Source organism: Myzus persicae, unplaced genomic scaffold (genome assembly GCF_001856785.1).
Source record: "Myzus persicae strain clone G006 unplaced genomic scaffold, MPER_G0061.0, whole genome shotgun sequence".
Classification (NCBI taxonomy): Eukaryota; Metazoa; Arthropoda; class Insecta; order Hemiptera; family Aphididae; genus Myzus; species Myzus persicae.
In genome coordinates, this window is record NW_019104169.1 from 105893 (window position 1) to 124269 (window position 18377).

At 29.1% G+C, this 18377-nt stretch overlaps 4 protein-coding genes across 8 annotated transcripts; 2 read left to right on the top strand and 2 right to left on the bottom strand.

Annotated features, from left to right (window-relative positions):
* Window positions 1-633: 633 nt before the first annotated feature.
* Window positions 634-2493, bottom strand: LOC111039579. 2 transcript variants are annotated; one of them, XM_022323153.1, is made up of 4 exons: window positions 2299-2493; window positions 2058-2214; window positions 1626-1760; window positions 736-946 (listed from the first exon to the last, which is right to left on the bottom strand). In XM_022323153.1, exons 1-4 carry the CDS (start codon window positions 2440-2442, stop codon window positions 843-845), a joined length of 540 nt encoding a protein of 179 aa, XP_022178845.1. In that variant the 5' UTR covers window positions 2443-2493; the 3' UTR covers window positions 736-842. The 2 variants fall into 2 exon arrangements, with proteins under 2 accessions (XP_022178844.1, XP_022178845.1); XM_022323152.1 differs by having other exon boundaries at window positions 634-1760.
* A 1303-nt stretch (window positions 2494-3796) lies between these two features.
* On the top strand, window positions 3797-9028 carry LOC111039581 (retinol dehydrogenase 12-like). Of its 2 annotated transcripts, none has more exons than XM_022323157.1 (6): window positions 3797-4087; window positions 7247-7447; window positions 7857-8015; window positions 8080-8199; window positions 8532-8739; window positions 8801-9028. In XM_022323157.1, the coding sequence occupies exons 1-6, from the start codon at window positions 3976-3978 to the stop codon at window positions 8952-8954; spliced, it is 954 nt and encodes a 317-aa protein (XP_022178849.1). In that variant the 5' UTR covers window positions 3797-3975; the 3' UTR covers window positions 8955-9028. The 2 variants fall into 2 exon arrangements, with proteins under 2 accessions (XP_022178849.1, XP_022178850.1); XM_022323158.1 differs by lacking the exon at window positions 3797-4087 and adding an exon at window positions 4211-4375.
* Window positions 9029-10295: 1267 nt separating this feature from the next.
* Window positions 10296-16598, bottom strand: LOC111039580 (palmitoyltransferase ZDHHC15-like). 3 transcript variants are annotated; one of them, XM_022323154.1, is made up of 9 exons: window positions 16004-16598; window positions 15778-15899; window positions 15567-15690; window positions 15237-15490; window positions 13491-13620; window positions 12704-12830; window positions 10658-10752; window positions 10527-10572; window positions 10296-10461 (listed from the first exon to the last, which is right to left on the bottom strand). In XM_022323154.1, the coding sequence occupies exons 1-9, from the start codon at window positions 16131-16133 to the stop codon at window positions 10398-10400; spliced, it is 1092 nt and encodes a 363-aa protein (XP_022178846.1). In that variant the 5' UTR covers window positions 16134-16598; the 3' UTR covers window positions 10296-10397. The 3 variants fall into 3 exon arrangements, with proteins under 3 accessions (XP_022178846.1, XP_022178847.1, XP_022178848.1); XM_022323155.1 differs by having other exon boundaries at window positions 15237-15475; window positions 16004-16596; XM_022323156.1 differs by lacking the exons at window positions 10296-10461; window positions 10527-10572; window positions 10658-10752 and adding an exon at window positions 11214-11393 and having other exon boundaries at window positions 16004-16592.
* A 346-nt stretch (window positions 16599-16944) lies between these two features.
* Window positions 16945-18368, top strand: LOC111039585. Its single transcript, XM_022323161.1, has 4 exons — window positions 16945-17068; window positions 17612-17767; window positions 17842-17934; window positions 18028-18368. The coding sequence occupies exons 1-4, from the start codon at window positions 17016-17018 to the stop codon at window positions 18092-18094; spliced, it is 369 nt and encodes a 122-aa protein (XP_022178853.1). The 5' UTR covers window positions 16945-17015; the 3' UTR covers window positions 18095-18368.
* The last annotated feature ends 9 nt before the right edge of the window (window positions 18369-18377 follow it).

Sequence of the window (18377 nt, forward strand, 5' to 3'; positions counted from 1 at the left end):
TACCCTTAGACCTATTAACTAGTTAATGGTTGTAGGACACTTTGTACGGTCACCTGGAAAAAACTAAAACCGCGGACAGTTTGTACTATTTTAGGTAGTAACAACAGTCAATAAGGCGGACAGTTTGTACTATTTCAGGTAGTAACAACAGTCAATAAGGCGGACAGTTTGTACTATTTCAGGTAGTAACAACAGTCAATAAGGCGGACAGTTTGCTGTGTACCCACACTCGCTTCGTGAATTCTTAATATATGCACAACACACAATAATTATTAATTATAATAGAGAAACAATAAAAAAATGTTATTTTTCTATATTGTTTTTGATTAAACACGCAATATAGAAATGCACTTAAAAGTTAAAAATTAAAATTAATTATTCTAAATAGGTATTTAAATTTGTAATCAAAATTATAATTTCTGTAAAAAAATAAAAAAATGTTAGTATAAAATGTTTTTAAATGTTATCTGTTCACAGACCAAAGTTATATTGAGTTGTACATAAATATCAATAAATAGTATAAAATAATATAGAAATTCATAAATATTAATTTGAAATTTAAAAATAATAACAATAATGATGATAGTAAATATAAAATAATAATAATAGTTATAATAATAGGTATAGGATAATAATAATTCGTGCTATATACAGGCTTCGTGAATTTAAAAAAAGTCCACCGTCAAATATTAGTCATAATACTCGTATATAAATTTAAAAATTAAAAGTATGGCAAATTATTTCTAGTAACTGTGTGTTAGTAATTATTTTATTTTCGTGCTGTTTACAGGCTTCGTGAAACTTTTTTTGTGTATTTCGATTTTTTTTTCTTATATTTTTGTTTAAATGACTAGCACATTCGTCCAATTGCAAAGATCGCAAAACACTCCAGAAACTTGGATTAGCCGATCCAACCAATTTATTGAATGAACTGTTCCAACCTTCGCTAAAATTATTTGTCCTATGTGAATTATTAATCGTTTGATGTCTGACATTCCAAATTTGAAGAGGGAATCTAGGTGTACCATTCTTACCGCTAATATACGTTGAATCAAAATAAGATATTAATGGAAATAGTTCTTGAGTAAAAGTTAAATACATATTGACTATTTCATTAGGTATTTCTTCGACTGGCAAAAACGCTAAAGATGTTACCATTTTACATTGTTTTGCAATTTCTTTGTTATCCCTATACATTTTAGATAATCCTAAATGTTGTATTTGTCGCCATACACTCTGACAGAGATGGAAAAAGCAGCCCTGAATTTTCACTTGATTAAAAGCTAGGTTAATGGCATTTATAACTCCTATTTCAAAATCAATAATAATTGTTTCAGGTTTAACCGGAGACCTGTTCCGAATAGATGCTAAAATAACATTTGTAAGCATTTCTTCGTACGTTGTTTGTAATTTATTTGGGAGGAAAGCATAAACACATGTAAATACGTTATCTTCAAGTTCAGCTCGAATAACGTATAACTGAGCAAAAACACTCGAACATTTAAAAGTTCCATCCATAAACCATAGTGAGGCTGATGATAATATAGTTAAGGCTCGAGAAGTTGCAAATATCAACATTCTATTTTCACTTACGTTGTCGTAAATTAAAAATGGGTTTGACTCACCACCCATAGTTGTTTTCCATTTTTCAGGCAATACAAATTGCATGCTTCTCGGTTCTTCAGGAACATTTTTACGACGTGCTCGACGGATAGTTCTACGTATAGAATCCATATTTCCTATTTTATTACGTACGTCTTCTGTAATACAAACAAAAATAATTTTATAAATCATATAATAGTATATTAAATTATCATTGGTTATCATTATCATTATCAGTGGCGGTTTTGGGGGTGAGGCAAGTGAGGCGCCGCCTCATCTAAAATGTTTAAGTAAAAAATACTCAAAAAGTATATACGTATGACAATATATAGTATATATAGTAATATATATAGTATATTATATAAAAAGTATTTATCTAATAATTTTTATATAAGAATAAGTATTATTTTGTATAAATGTAATAAAATATTTAATATATAATTGATTTTACTAACCATTATTTTCATGAGTTACAGACAGAAGAATTTGATTTGTCGATTCTCTACTATTAATAGCTCGGCTTTTCATTTGAGTTAGTGCAAGGTTTTTCAGCTTCAATATTGAATCACTCGGATCGTGGTTATGATCAGTAAATTTTGTAAATAATATAAACTATGACATAAACATATAAAAGTATATAAAAAATATTCTAATGTTATATAATGAAAATAATATGATTTATAACTTATAACTCACCGGTTCATGAAGGTTTGTAGTAACTTTACCCGTACAAGTCACTTTTGAACACTTCCAACGAATATTTGTTATATTTATTCTTAAAATGGTATACTCATATCCATATTTAAAAATTTTTGGATTAAGTTTAGTGGTTTGGTTCATACTGTTAATATAATGTTAATAGTATGGGTTGCGTATGAAGTGTACTGTGTCACTAAAGACTAAACTCATGTCTCATACTGATCGTAGATACGATAAAAGTTTTGAGCTTAAGTTATCTAAAATATTTTATCTTATCTTATAAAGTATATTTCCCGGTTTATTTATATCGTACAAAGTGTCCGCGATCGATTTTCATCAATTTATTTTCACCGTACAAAGTGTCCGCGATCGATTTTTATCAATTTATTTTTACCGTACAAAGTGTCCGCGGTATGCAACTCAAACAATAGATAGTACAAAGTGTCCGTTTACCCTAGTTAATAGGTCTATGATTTTACCTATATATTTATCTTTTTATTTCCCCTTTTATATCGAGAAAGGCAGAGGCCAGAGGGGACTACTTTCGTACTCATTCCCCTGCCGCCACCATAGCTTATTCTGAAAACAAAACAACAATAAAGTTTCTAATATAATATACGCAGCGAGGTATATATCTGGCCTTCGGCACGCAGACAACAATTATTTTACAATAAATAAACGATTAGTGATTTAGTGTTATCCGTACATTCTTTCAGTAAACAAAATAATTATCTGGGTATTGGTGTTTGTATGAACATTGAACATATTTTGAAAGTAAATACATTACGCGGATCGGCCAAGTGATATTATTTAACCACATATAGACATTTCTTACAAAACAATGGTAGATTGGTGGGTACCTATACTTAAATTAATAATTAACTAATAACTAATCATCGTGAAAATACTTAAATAACTCCTAATGTTTATTGGCTCAGTTGTCAGATCCACCGTGGGGCTGGGGAGGAGGCAGATGTGAAATATCTCATATTATAGGTAAGTAATGACTTTTAATATATTAATAATTAATTGCGATAATTTCTAAACAAAACAAAAATTTGGAGTATTATTTTATTAAATATTGTTATGATATAAAAGTGCATACAAATTATTAAACGAATATTATGTATATCTATGGTTGTAACCTATGTCAAAAAATGTTTTACATATAATTATAATAAAATGTAGATGTATTGTTTAAAAATTTAAAATTATAAAATGTACCCAATGGTAAAATAGTGTTATGTGCACAGTTCGTACGGGGCTTTTTTTTCCGAACACCGTTAATTGTTGTGGACATGACTCACGAGTATGTTAATTGTTACGAGATAATATATTTGATTGGGACCATTAGGTATCGTATCTAAAATATAAGAGATAACTGGCGTGAATGCGCAATAGCCGTCGGTATTATCAGTATTGTCAGCTGTAGAGTGTTGACTATTCCGACGAAGGGCAAATGAAGTTTATAGTTTTAGATAACAGTTTCAGTGCAGTACTGCAGTGCCTGCTTATTTTACACACATTTGTCGTACGACTGTTCGAGCACCTACACGTGCGTGTAATATGAATGTATGATATTTGTATCATTAACAATCCATATTCCATAATACGTATTATTGAAATCCAATTGATTCATGCAAGTTTACCATCGATCTCGCTCCCAACGTAAAAATGTTTAGCGGAAAGTGCATGAGCTCGGCCAGACTGGACGGCAAGATCAGCATCGTGACAGGTGCGAACACGGGCATCGGCAAAGTCACGGCCAAACAATTTTACGCGCTAGGTGATTCATGATTATTATTACTTATTACCTATAACTTATAAGGTAACAATATTATGCGGGCGTTTCTAATATTATAATGACTAAATGTAGCCCGGCGTACACATGTCGTGGATGAGTGGGTTCTGGACTTGAGCTTCTGGGTGAGCTTCCTGGCGGAAATTCTTCTAGAACGCCGTAAATTGTAGCGGGACGACCATCGATATGGCCATCTATGCTTGCAAAAATACCAATGCAACGATTTACCAGTTGGCTAAGTAACTAACTGGTCGTTTATGTTTCATCTGCGAAGTAAATACAATTTAAAATCTTATTGTCCTGACTTCTTTAATCAAAATCATAATATAGTACCTAGGTACTCACTGCACCTATTACCATTGATTCAATGCTGATACTATCACTGGCAAAATATGTGTGTACCATAGGCGTGCGCAGGACTTAGTGGTAGGTGTTGCTAAAAATTATAGGTATTTAATAAGTCAATACACATTATTTATTTGATTAATACAAAAATGTCATTTATTTAATACATATTATTTATTATAATGGTAGACGTCTTTCCCCGGGAACTAATATTTTAAACTCTTCAATGACATCATTGTAGTCAATTTTAGTCAATAGGTCTTGTTCTACAAATAATAACAGTAAAGAATCAAGTCTATCCTGTTTCATTGTATTCCGCAACTTTGACTTCACTAACGCAAGTTTTGAGAATGATCTCTCACTAGAACAGCTAGTGACTGGAATAACTAAAAATGTTTTTAAAATATCAAAAAAATTAGTAAATATATTTAGTCTATCTAACTTAAGTAACCATTCTATCCAATTTTCTATAGATTCAGAAGAAGTCTTTTCAGGAGTATCTGGAAGTTCTTTAAGTAATTTGATTTCTGTTTTAAAACAATCAGAATTTACTTTAAGTTTTTCTTGAAGTAATTGTATATCATTCTCTGTAGGAATCAGTTGAAGAGTATTACCTACTGCTGAAATAATACCTAATGTTTCCTGAGAAAATCGAGTATTTAATCCATTTATCATGTCATCTAATGCTACATAATAACAATTTATCTTAATTTCATGTTCTTTTGTCTGATGAAATGTTTGAGTTTTATTATCATCCAAAAAACAAGATATTTTACGTTTTCTCACTTCAGGAATTATTATATTATTTTGTGAGCAAAGTTGAACTGTATCTTGATATATATTATTAAATAATTCATCTTCAGATCTGAACTTTTGAATGTTTGCTTTTAATAATGTTACTAAAGATACCGCTGTTAAAAGGTTAATACTTTTTGACTGTAGGCTACTACTTACTTTAACAATTATCATAAGAATTGAGTGCATCATATTTAATGAAAAAATAAAATCAAATGATTTCATTTGCATTAAAATACCACGAGCTTTAGCTCTAGCTTCTGATACAGTTGTCTCTTTATATATTTCTTCGAGAGCAAGTATTAAAGCAGAATAATTGGACTTGACAGCTGATACAGCTTCATGTCTGCATGCCCATCTAGTTGTCGACAAGGATTTAAGTGAGCATAGTTTTATATTAATTTTGGTTGCAAATTTTTCTAATACAGCATGCCTTGTACAAGACCCTTCTAAGAAAGAATAAATTAGTTGTACTGTACCAAAAAAATCAAATAATACTACATTTTTTCTTCCGATTGAGTCTACTAAGACTAAATTCAGGCAGTGTAATAAAAATTGTGAGTGTTTGCAGCCCGCAGGTGTTGCTATAGCATACCCTGCAACACCCGTGCGCACGCCTATGGTGTGTACACTATATCGTGTTAGTTTTGATTCAAAACATCACACACATCATACATTTCTAGGATCGGATCTGTAAAATAAAACTTATAAAAAAAAAAATAGAAAACTATATTTACATCAGCTGACAAACCGGTTCGTAGCCAACCAACTATACCAACTCCATCACCATAACTTGACAGAATTCAGTAAAAATATCCGCCGCACAAAGATGGATCCATAGAGATGATAAATAAAAAATTACTCCTAGCCCTTAATTTGAATGTACGCAACATAATATTTTGGGTGATTTTTGAAGGAAAATTAAATCTATTGTAAGAATTTTGAGCGCATAGGAAAAAAAAATTTCAGCACTAATCAAAAAAATGAGGAAAACTGGAAATATTACGCACAACTAGTGCGTCAATAACAATTAGGCATTAGCAATATAAGTTTATGTATATTTATAAATATAAGCTGACTTTACATAGATAAAATATTGCGATCTAGCGTTTACAACTTTGTTTTTTTAACTTCATTATATGATTCAAGCTTATTTTCCAATCACTATGGTCTATGATTCCAAAATGTTAGAAAAAGGTTATACTTTAATGGTTACCTACCAGTGAGGTAGGTACGATACTATACGGCAACATTGGGTTTTACTGTGATTTTTGTATAGTATTGTTTTTTGGGGATTATTTTTATTCATATTAAACACACTAATACAACTTGTGAATTTAAAATTACATGTGCAAAAAAACAAATAAATCCGAGATAAATGTGACATAATATAATAAATAATTAACAATATTTACATTGATATTAGTTTTAAGTAGACAAATTACAAATATAAGTAATATATATAACACGTTTGAATAGGTATAGGGTACCTAAACATTTTTATTTTTTTAATGTTTTGATTACAATAATTTCAAATTGTAAGTTCTTAGCAATTATTTTTAATAAGCTACAAAATATTTAAGTAATTATAAATTGTAGCGGATATACCCTGCGAAACAATCCGGAACCGAATTGGAACTACCACTACGTCGTAGTGCCGTACTAAACAATAGTCAATAATAGGTATAGTAATAATAACAGCCATAATACACATAATAATATAATAAATTATTCAAATATATAATATTGTTTAACAAGTACAAGTACCTACCTATATTATAAATACTTAGGTACCTGCTGCACTGTATGACCAACAAATCTGAATATCTAGTCTAATACAATACAATTAGATGTAGGTGATAATCATTTAAGTTTAGGTATTTATTATTTATGTTCGACTATACATTTCTTTTCATATCGAAATTTGAATTATAATTGCACGCAATTAACAATAATTAGACATGAAGAAACAAATCATTTAATCCGCAGTATAAACAATTTCAGGAGCAAAAGTCATACTGGCGTGCAGGGACGTCGGAAAAGCGGAACAGGCCGTATCGGATATCTTGGCTGAAGTAAAAGGTGATGGCCTCGGACAGCTGGTCGTGGAGGAATTGGATTTAGCATCTTTCGCATCGGTCAAGCGTTGCGCGAAAAATATTTTACAAAAGGAAAAACAAATTCACCTGTTGGTGAACAATGCCGGTTAGTGGTACACGCGGGCCTATCCCACAAGTGGGCTTGTACAATTACAGAGCCTGAGAGCAAGCTTGGATTAAGGGTTTAGCCGTGGGGAGGGACTGAGGGAGGCACGTTCTGTCAGTTATTTTTATTCATTTTTTATTTGCACGCCTAGATAAATCTAAATTAAACTAAATGTGGTGATTTGTAATTTATATTTAAAATTATTTTCACACTGATAAATTTGAGCTTTTTGTAAAATAAATGCACAAATTACTTTTTTCTGCTAATTTTTTTTTATGAAGGAGTAGGGTATTGATTATTGCTGTACCTACTGGGCCAATTGTGCAAGTCGTGTTATGTAAATGTTAATCTACTCGAAGAGTACCTCTAATAGGTACCTACTTAGTTACACGGGTATCATTTATTGCAGGCGTAATGGCTTGTCCCAAAGGAAAAACCCAGGACGGTTTCGAAACTCAATTTGGCGTCAATCACTTGGGACACTTTCTGTTTACGTCGCTCCTATTGCCAAGAATCAGAAACTCCACCCCCGCTCGCATCGTTAACGTGTCGTCAAGGGCGCATACGAGTCAGTTCAAAAAAACACGTCAACAATTTTGTCCACTAATTAAAAAATTAATATTTTTATTAAGGAGGCTCGATCAATTTTGAAGACATCAACTATGACAGAAATTATTCGGCTATGGCAGCCTACAGCCAAAGTAAACTGGCTAATGTGCTGTTCTCGAGAGAACTGGCGCGAAGACTCGAAGGTACGTACATAGACTAGCGGATTCAGGCAGGTTTGTCACCAACGAACACAGATAACTGACAACATTAATTAAAATTACCAAATATACGTGTAAAAGGCGATTCTTTTAGTTATATTATCGGTAAATGTACCCATGTGTTCATAAAAATATTTTTTTTACATACAAGAAGTCTTTACTAATGTACTTATAACAAATTGTTTTTCAAACGTGTTTTTATGCTTCAAATTATGTAAAAAAGAAATTAATTCTTTAAAACACATACATTTACCAAGACAATGGCTGTATAACAAAATTATGTGTACGGAATAATCATCTTGTATTATGTAATCAAGGTACTGAAGTTCACGTGTACAGCCTACATCCGGGAATCGTGAGCACCGAATTGACCAGAACGGTAGACCAAGTGTACTTTCCGGGCATATGGCTGTTGGGCCGCATTATTCTCTTTCCGTGGGTAAAGACGCCGGAACAAGGAGCTCAGACAACTTTGCACTGTTCGATAGACGAAAAGGCTGGGGAGGAAACCGGACTCTATTACAGGCATGTTGTTTTCGGAGATATGTGTTTTATTTAACAAATGTTTATAAAATGCGCATTTTAGTGATTGCAAGGCGATAGAACCATCGGCGTTGGCCAAAGACACGGAATTGGCGAAAAAACTTTGGGAAAAAAGCGTGGAAATGGTTGGCTTAAAGGACTACGACATGTTCAACTGCAGAGAAGACACGCTCCTCGAACTTCTGAAAGACGCCTGAATCTTGAAAGCTAGTGTATTTAAAAAAAAATGTATTCTACCAATATAAATAATAATAAGCTATTTTCATACCAATTGCCGTTGTTTTACATTAGCGCAGTTGTTGTTTATAGCAACATAGTGCTGACAAACAAAAGTATTTATCGCGGTTTTTTTAGTTGGAGACACTTTAATATTAATACATATCAAGAAAATTAATTTTTATCAAATATTATTATCACCTATAAAAATTACAACATGAATGTATCACAGAAAATCCAACAAGTGAGCTCCACTTCCAATGTTTTCACAATATTTTTCTAAGATCTGGTGACATTTACTGTGTTCATGCAGCATTATTGTTTTAGAAAAATAATTTTATTGTTTAATGATGTTATTTATTTTTTACTCGTAAATATATTAAATATATTTGTGGTAAATAAAATAATACACTAATGTACACCCAGTACCCACTATTATAATACGTTTTGATTTAACTCAAGAGGCATAACAATTTCCTTAACTGAAATTTGTAGATATGTTTTCTACCAGGATTGTAGGCCAAGTGCATACTGCATAAATTATTTTATATCATTTTAGTTGAATAGGATTTACACCGTTCATGGAGTTCGAAACAGATGAAATTGAACAAAATATTGATGCTTAATCAGAAAATGAATATCTTATACAAAATAATGAATACTCAAATGAAAAATGAAAATTAATCAGTTGTACGACAAAAAGGCAAATCTTATAAAAAGGACAATGCGGCATGAGTATTAGAAAGTGTCTTTTTGGTCTGGGCCATAGAATGATAACCACGTGAATGACCAGGGCCAGGTTTGAAATATTTAGTACCAGAGACAAATACATAACTGTGTTGACCAATGTTAACAAAGAATTGTTAAAAATATGTAATTATAAATTATGTTATTATTGAGACATTTTTTTAAAAATGTAATACTACAGGCAATGTATCAAGTAGTATTTTTGTGATGGTAGACTTTTGAACAGCAAATGAACACTTTAATTTTAGTTTTTTTCAAGGTTATAGAAGAAAAAGTAAACTTAATACTAACATCAGACGTTGTGAAATATGTGACCTTGATGATCCCTGAAATGAGACAAATCTACTTAACCAATACGGGAATAAATGTCACAATAAACATTGATAAAAAAAATTAAGTTACAGACTCAGAAAATAGGAGACGGGATCACGGACAAATGTATCATTTTCATTGTTGAAAATACACTGGTAGTGTGATTGCTCTATCTCACCCAACAAACTGTACTAATGATATACACTGGACTGTTTGAACCAAATCCCACTATAGAACTTACCTAAGGGCTAAGAGATACACAATTACAAGACAAGAACTTATTATATTATTCAATATTTACGAGTAAAAGTAGGATAATATGACATCACAGGAATAAAGTTTTAAATAATATTAAGTATTTAATACTAAATTTGAATAAGATCTTGATATTTAGGGGCGTTTGTATCGGTCAAGCTCATGTTATCATCACTGAAACATTGATAAAATTTCAAGTAAAAATATAATACTTTAAATTAATTTTGAATCTAATTCACCTTATTAAGATTGATGTAAACAACGACGTGTCATAATGTTCGAAATCTAAAAAATAAAAACATTATGTTTCATCGTCAGAGTGACTTATCAATCTTGTAAAATTAGATTTAAATTTAATATATTAATATACCAATTGATGTTTTCTGGTCGTTCATATCGGAGAATAATAGACTTTGAGCTTCAGGTACAGTTTTATTGATTGGAAATGATACACCTTCACCAAGGCTGTGGGAGAATCATTAGTATTAATACATGCAGTTAGATGAAATACTAAAATTAAATTACCAATGTTAATAAGCTGTAAACAATTTTAATACTATCTCAAATATTAAATATAATACCAATATTTATGGTTCAAACAAAAGATTTTACCTAATAGTTATAATAAAGTAAAACAACACTTTTTTTAGTATATTTTGTTAGATAAAAAAAAACTCATGATATTATTTTATACTGTGTTATTTGTACAGGTTAAAAACATGTAGAGTAAACAAACATTACCAAAAATATACAAAATGTCAAAAATATAAAATTGCTCACCTTATTAAACAAATTAAAATATAATGTACCTTAATAGATTAATAACATTAATAAAATTAAAATTAATAATATATCAATATAAATATTGCATTTTTTAAGTAATAAGATTAAAATAAACAATAAGAGAGAACACAACACAATACTGATTTGAGCCTTATGTATACTTGTTTATTTTTATATTGTGCATAGAATAAGTACTAATCGTGTCTTGGTGTATAAAAATTGTCTAAACGGTAAATGGTGTCCTGGATTTGTTTGATGATTGCCTAACACTATCATTAGACTTCAGGTCGCTCGCCAATGGATAAATTACACCATCCCCCAAACTAAAACAGAAAAATTAAAATCAAGAAACGTATTACGAATATCAAGATGTATTCCCGGGAATATATTTACACTACTCACATGGGAAATTGGTAAGATAACGCTAAGAATGGCTGTTAAAATATATTTTTACAACAACCAAAATGATTGATTTATACCATAGCAAATAATTCAAACTATATATTTAAAAAAATTAAAAATAAGACTGTTTAAAATATAGCCTTTCTATACGTTTCAAAACCATTTCATCATAATTAAATGCACTTTACCAACTCATAAAAACATAGTTTAATACTTTAAAAATTAAATAAATTGTAATTACAAAATTAAAACATTTCTTAACATTAGAGACTAACATAAAGATCAAAATGGAATATTGAGAAATTTGACATTTAAGGGGTCTACTGGCTACTAGATTCTTAGGAATATTTTATAGACAGCTTCTTATGCATTCGGCTATTGGCCAAATATTTATAACAACTATAAGTTTTAAGTATAAAACTTACAATAAACGTATTATATTCAATATAATAAATGCACCAGAACTATTTAACATACTCGGATACACATATTATTAACGATTCTATGACCTTAAAAAAAGTTATATTTTTCACTCTAACAAACAATTCAAATTTTGAAATTTGTTTTTTTAATAAATCTAAAGATTAGAATATTATCTAGGGACCCAGATAAGCTTTTATGGTATTTTAATTTCTACTGTGGTTCCATGGCAAATTATTAATGTGAAAACAATATTAAGTTTTAATTGATACCCCAAAAACGAATTAAGTCTAAAATAATTTAACAATATTATGTAACTTCCTGGCTTTTGCACATAATAATATATACTTCCAAAACCTCCAAATTTCTTGCAAAATAAATGTTCCAAGTTTATTTTTTATTTTTATGCATTTTATTATGCATTTCAATGATCCCCATACTATATTAAACAAACTTAATAACCACAAATTATTTTCTTAAACTTTGAATAATTCTACCAAACTAAATTAAATTATTAACAATAATTTCAGCTTGGAATCACTAAATAATTACCGCTAAGGCTCTAAAATCATGATAAATAATAAATACCAAAAAATGATAGTATAATGTTTGTTAGCCCAACTTTGATAATTTAAATATACTATAGTTATGATTAAATTTGTATGATTAGTGACAATTTGTGTGAATGTGATGACTGATGAATGTTTTATATGTAATAAATGAGAATCATATTAATCTGTCTTATCAATAACTAACACGTTTCCATAATTGGTAAGTGCATTTAAATTTTGAGTACCCATTTTTTACTTACCGTGTGTCTATTGGAAAAGGCCACAGAAGAACTTCTTTACCAAACACTTCTCGTATATTTCTGCAGCATCCCAAGTTGAATCCATTTTTATCACTACCATCCAAAAATTTAGGAGGACGGAAAGACTCTAAAAAAATAAAGAAAAAAATTGAATAATGAACATATATATCCAACACATATAATAAAATAAATAATAATTAATTAGATATGATATTATTTTATGTTTAATTTTAAGTAGAATAAGCCGAAACTATGAACAGTGTGAAATAGTGTAAGTTAATATATGAATTAAGTAAACTATTCAAACATTGTAACAAATTTGTAAGTATAAAATGACCAAATATTTATTATGTTAACAGTTAATGAAATTTAGTGTATACAAACTAAAAAAAATGCAGATCCTTCTAAAAAACACGAAACTTAAGTAGGCAACGCTATATTTAAAAAATTCAACCATGCACTTACACATAGCTATTTTGTTCTCTAAAAGTTTATAATATTAATCTATACTATACACAATAAAATTCTAGACAAAACAACATTTAATGAACCAATAGTGAGGATAATTTTCATTAAATTTTTACAAAACATTAAATTGATACAATTTCAATGTGACTTCACTTTAAGAGTACTTAATACAGTTTACATGATTTATTTAATGAAATAGTTAAAAATCACTATGAAACATCACTGAAAAAACAATGACCAAATTGATCATAATAATAAACACTATATTCATAAATGATTAATAATATGTATTATAAGATTGTAATATTATTTTAATTACCTAATGTTGTTCGGTTTTTTGAAACCAGGTAGATATGATATGCAAGCAGTGAGAATAAGCTTAATGAAAACATTGAAGCAATAAAAAATAAGAATATTATATGTATTTTATATGATCCATCTTGAATTCGCTGAAAGTAAAGATAATAATATTAATTATTAACAATTTTTGTTGACCAATTAATTAATATTCAAAATTGGTTATTTCATACTTCATATTATAAGAGGTGCACGGTTACCTAACTTTTATCACTTAATTATATATTTAGTAATTTTAAGTACAAATAAAATCATATTTTCACTCATGGATTACTGTAACGAGATACAAATTTTTTTCTTTCTTTATATAAAAACTATTCTTTTTACTGTAAATTGTTTGCTTAATGTTGATATGATATATTATATAAAAACCAAATATTTTTATTGATTAATGTCTTAACTCCATGTAACATTTATTTTTAATGTTATTTAAAACAATTTCTAATGTTCTTAGTCCATATATTTTACAAACTCAGTTTGTACCACCAAAATACGCTTAATGGCATAAACAATTCTTAAATTCTAAACATATGGTATTTTTACTTTTAATACCTATACATAAAAATCTCAAATATCAGAATTTAAATAAATGCGTGATTAAAGGACATCACAACACTAAAAACGATATATTAAGCATATTATAATCGAATTAATATGGTGTGGGTCTTTAACACTTTAACTCTAAATATTCAATAAGATACAAGCGTTTATAAATACGAGTGAAATGTCTAGAGCAGACTGAACAGTGAACTAATTGTAAAAGGTTCTAGATTAATACAAAAATTTCAATCATCCCAGATAATATTTTTCATATATGTTTTATCTAACCTGAAGTGTATTTTAAATATTAAAAATACTGGCGCGATTATAATTTTGCCTTACTTTCTAGTTTTTTCACTAGTATGTAATAGTTTTAATTAAATAAATGTATATTAGGTATACAATAACAAGGTTGAATATAAAATTTAAAATTACATTTTTGTATTTAATAGATAAATAAACAAAATATTTTAAAAAACAATTTTTAAATACTATGGTAAGATATTGAAAACATTGTATAAATCGAACAATTTTTTCATGTATAATATAGGCTGTACAATCATCGACTGTATGATGTCATGCAACTATTTGTGAACTCTCACTATCTTATGGAATATTTATTTTTTAACTTTGGATTTTTTCTTATATGTTTTTCATTTTTTAGACTACAATAACAAAACATTAAACAAAAAAACGTTAAGGTTATGAAGTCCTTCAAAGTAAAAAAAAGAAATGAAGATGAGCATACTTGGTTAATCCCTGTTACCATGTACCTTTATTAATATTATGTAGTATAAACGCACTAACATTTTTAAATTTATACATCAAATCATTGATATTTATTATTTTAGTTTTGAATATTTCAGGTGTCAAAAATTAAAATTAAATATTGAACAATAGGTATTATATATGTAATTGTTAGTAGTTTTCAACATATTGAAATAGGTATCTTGATAGATAAAATTAAAAAATTCAATATTTATTTTATGATTGATAAAATTTTACTGAACATATTATTTATTACTGTTAGATAATTAAAATGTATTATTCCCTTGTAACTCATAAATGTCAATATTACCATTATTTATTCAAACCATAATTTTAGCTATTTATTTTCTAAAAATCAAAAATTTAAATATACCTTAATAGTACAATATTAAAATATTACCATATCTGTAGTAATATCCCAGAACTTGATAACGTATTCAACTGTTGTAGCAGCGACATAAATGCACATTAGAAGACCATATGCCAAAAATAATATAAAATATTTGTAGTTGGAATATGAGACACAATTGTTCACCCATGGACAATGGTGATCCATTTTTAATACACATTTACGACACACACTGCAATGGTGTGATCTGTCTGGCTTGACTATTTTACATTTATCACAGAACCGAATATCTGAAAAAAAATGTTCTGCAATCCTTATGTTACACATAGTCTACATTACACTGAACAGGTACATTTTCAAGATAAAAATCAATTGTATTACCATTGGTATTTGTGAAAGTCATAATAGGTAAATTCTCAGCAAAATCACGTAAAATGGCGCTTTGCCTGCTCAAGTCTATAGGATTTCTATTAAACTCTTCAAATACTTCTTCTGGTAATCTGAACTGTAATAAAATAAATACCGAGTGTTAATAAACCGATGAAACGATAACACATGTCACTAATAGTAACAATGAATCAACTGTCAATACATTTGGTGGAGCGCCGCTTGGCTCTGTGAAAATCGTTTTGAAGTAAGACCATAGGAACAACACTAGTATGATGTGGTACACTAGCAGATACGGCACCGCCAGTTCGACGGACGTGACTCGACCTATGAACAAGAGAGAATAGGCATTATGATCGAATATTTGTAGGTCTATGTGGCATGTAGACAATATTATTATTAATACAATTCCTGTCTGGACAATAACTTACTGAGGCACAGGTGATAGACGTATGCATAATACGACCACGCGAGTATGCACAAAATGAATATCACCGGGATGCTCTTGACCGTGTGAACGCAAACCTTGCAGCATAATTTTTTCGATGACTGTGCTTCCATTGTTGATTTCGGTTGGCCGTAAGCACCATTTATTCTCGATTTTCACGGTTCGAACACGGGGCGACCGTTATCCTATACAATACCATCTATTGACCAGTAATATTGGACGACAATGGTATGTAACCACAAATTGTTATTATATCATTCCACTAAGGCAATCACATTGCCTTTATTCACCGCAATAACAATTAGTCTAGTGGTACAAAGCATACACTTTAGTCCTAAGTAATGTACGGTGTAAGGAATGTGAGTGTGAGTAATGTGACACTGACTATATTTGTACAAAAATTACTATAAAATGAAAATTTCAAATAACTAAAAGAGAGAATAGACAATTGAGCTCCCAATACTCACAAGAGTGAGTGAGCCGAGTGAGGGCACTAGGACTAGGGAGTAGGGCAGCAAGTTTTGACTGTTTAGAGTGTTTATTATCTTCTTCATGAATGAGTGAGGTAGTTTGGGAAGTCGTGGGAAGGCAGGCAGGCGATGTACGCATAGACTTAAAGAAATAGACGGAACATTAGGTATGATAACGCGTGCAAGTGGGTGGAGCTTGTTCCGAGGATCGGGCGTTGAAAAACCGCGGGAATAATTTTCAATATTTAAATATATCTATAATAAAAATAATCTATAATATCTATTACTTATAGAAACTATGAACAATTGTAATAATATTATTCATTGAAGTAGGTTATGTTATTACCTAATGGCTAATATTATCTATTATCTAATAGATCGAAAATAAAAGATTATTTTTATTAAACTATTTATTGTCCTATTATAATACATTATTTAAATTTATAAATATTTATTAATTGTTTAAACTTATGTTTTTTCATTTATTATAAATATTATTTATAAATTTGAATAATAAGTTCAGTTATGAAGACATGCATTGTGTGCGAATGTAATGATCAAAAGGCAACATTTCATAAGTATATTTATTTGATGAATTATATATCAATAACTAATAAGTCCAGACTTGGCTACCTTTTTTGAAAGTATTCAATACGGTATTTTTTACAAGTATTCTAAGTACAGTATTCGGAATACTTTTTTTCTTATATAGGTATACTCTTATGCATTAGGTACTAATTTTATTAATTTGAATATAATTTATGACTAATAGATTCAAGATTGCCATATAGGTGTGTAGGTACTATTGTGATTATAGTAATCTTCTTTTATAAACACAGAATTGAAAAAATAATATTTTTGGTATTGAAATCTAAATCTACTGAAAAAAAGTATTCAAAAAATATTTGAAATACTTTATGTGAAATATTCTAGATACTTAGGGTTAGGAATATTATTATAAAGTATTCGAATACATACCTATTCTGAATACTTTTTTTTAAGTATTCAGAATATTTATTTGAAATACTTTTAAAAAGTATTTTACCCAAGTCTGTCAATAACTTGGTAGTTGTTGGGTGGCAGTTATTATTAATTGTTCTTTGTGCATTTTATTAAATTAGATTCCCTAGTAATCCATATATGAGGCAAAAATGGTTAAATCAATGCAACATTAAAGGAACACTACCTAATTATTCATACATATGTTCATCACATTTTAAAAAAGAGGATTATGTTAGTACTAGACTTAAGAAGGATGCACTCCCAAAACTTGTCGAGTAAGTTTAAGAAAATGTGTATATTTTATGTCAATGTAATATAAATATAATTGTTAAACATTTTTGAAATTTAGAGACCAAATTGAAATACAATATGTTCCCTCACATAGCAAAAATAAAATATTAAGTTGTTCAGAATCAAGTACACCACAATATGTTGAAAATAGGTATTATTTGGACCTTGATAGAATATTTATAAATTTTCAAAAAGTGTAGTACCTATATAATGTTATTATTTATTATTATATTATTTTTAACAGTCCAAAAATATCTACTAGTACTTCTTTAAGTTCTTTATCCAGTGTGAATGACCACGGTGAAAAGTAAGTTTAAAAAAATGTGTTTAATGTATTTTACGTAAATGTAATATGATTATTATACCTTTTGGGAATGTAGAGACCAAATTAAAATACAATATGTTACCTCATATAGCAAAAACGAAACAATAAGTTGTTCAGAATCAAGTACACCACAATATGTTGAAAATAGGTATTATTTGGACCTTGATAGAATATTTATAAATTTTCAAAAAGTGTAGTACCTATATAATGTTATTATTTATTATTATATTATTTTTAACAGTCCAAAAATATCTACTAGTACTTCTTTA

What these genes read in the sequence shown, in the direction of transcription:
- LOC111039579 (XM_022323152.1), bottom strand. Translation starts at nt 2,442, where the DNA reads ATGAACCAAACCACTAAACTTAATCCAAAAATTTTTAAATATGGATAT. An exon ending in CTACAAACCTTCATGAACCG is followed by an intron (nt 2,215 to 2,298) that starts GTGAGTTATAAG and finishes TTTATGTCATAG; the next exon opens with TTTATATTATTTACAAAATT. An exon ending in TGTAACTCATGAAAATAATG is followed by an intron (nt 1,761 to 2,057) that starts GTTAGTAAAATC and finishes TTTGTATTACAG; the next exon opens with AAGACGTACGTAATAAAATA.
- LOC111039581 (XM_022323157.1), top strand. Translation starts at nt 3,976, where the DNA reads ATGTTTAGCGGAAAGTGCATGAGCTCGGCCAGACTGGACGGCAAGATC. An exon ending in ACTGGCGCGAAGACTCGAAG is followed by an intron (nt 8,200 to 8,531) that starts GTACGTACATAG and finishes TATGTAATCAAG; the next exon opens with GTACTGAAGTTCACGTGTAC. An exon ending in GAAACCGGACTCTATTACAG is followed by an intron (nt 8,740 to 8,800) that starts GCATGTTGTTTT and finishes TGCGCATTTTAG; the next exon opens with TGATTGCAAGGCGATAGAAC.
- LOC111039580 (XM_022323154.1), bottom strand. Translation starts at nt 16,133, where the DNA reads ATGGAAGCACAGTCATCGAAAAAATTATGCTGCAAGGTTTGCGTTCAC. An exon ending in CAAGCGGCGCTCCACCAAAT is followed by an intron (nt 15,691 to 15,777) that starts GTATTGACAGTT and finishes ATTTTATTACAG; the next exon opens with TTCAGATTACCAGAAGAAGT. An exon ending in GGGATATTACTACAGATATG is followed by an intron (nt 13,621 to 15,236) that starts GTAATATTTTAA and finishes CTTTACTTTCAG; the next exon opens with CGAATTCAAGATGGATCATA.
- LOC111039585 (XM_022323161.1), top strand. Translation starts at nt 17,016, where the DNA reads ATGAAGACATGCATTGTGTGCGAATGTAATGATCAAAAGGCAACATTT. An exon ending in GCACTCCCAAAACTTGTCGA is followed by an intron (nt 17,768 to 17,841) that starts GTAAGTTTAAGA and finishes TTTGAAATTTAG; the next exon opens with AGACCAAATTGAAATACAAT. An exon ending in CCACAATATGTTGAAAATAG is followed by an intron (nt 17,935 to 18,027) that starts GTATTATTTGGA and finishes TATTTTTAACAG; the next exon opens with TCCAAAAATATCTACTAGTA.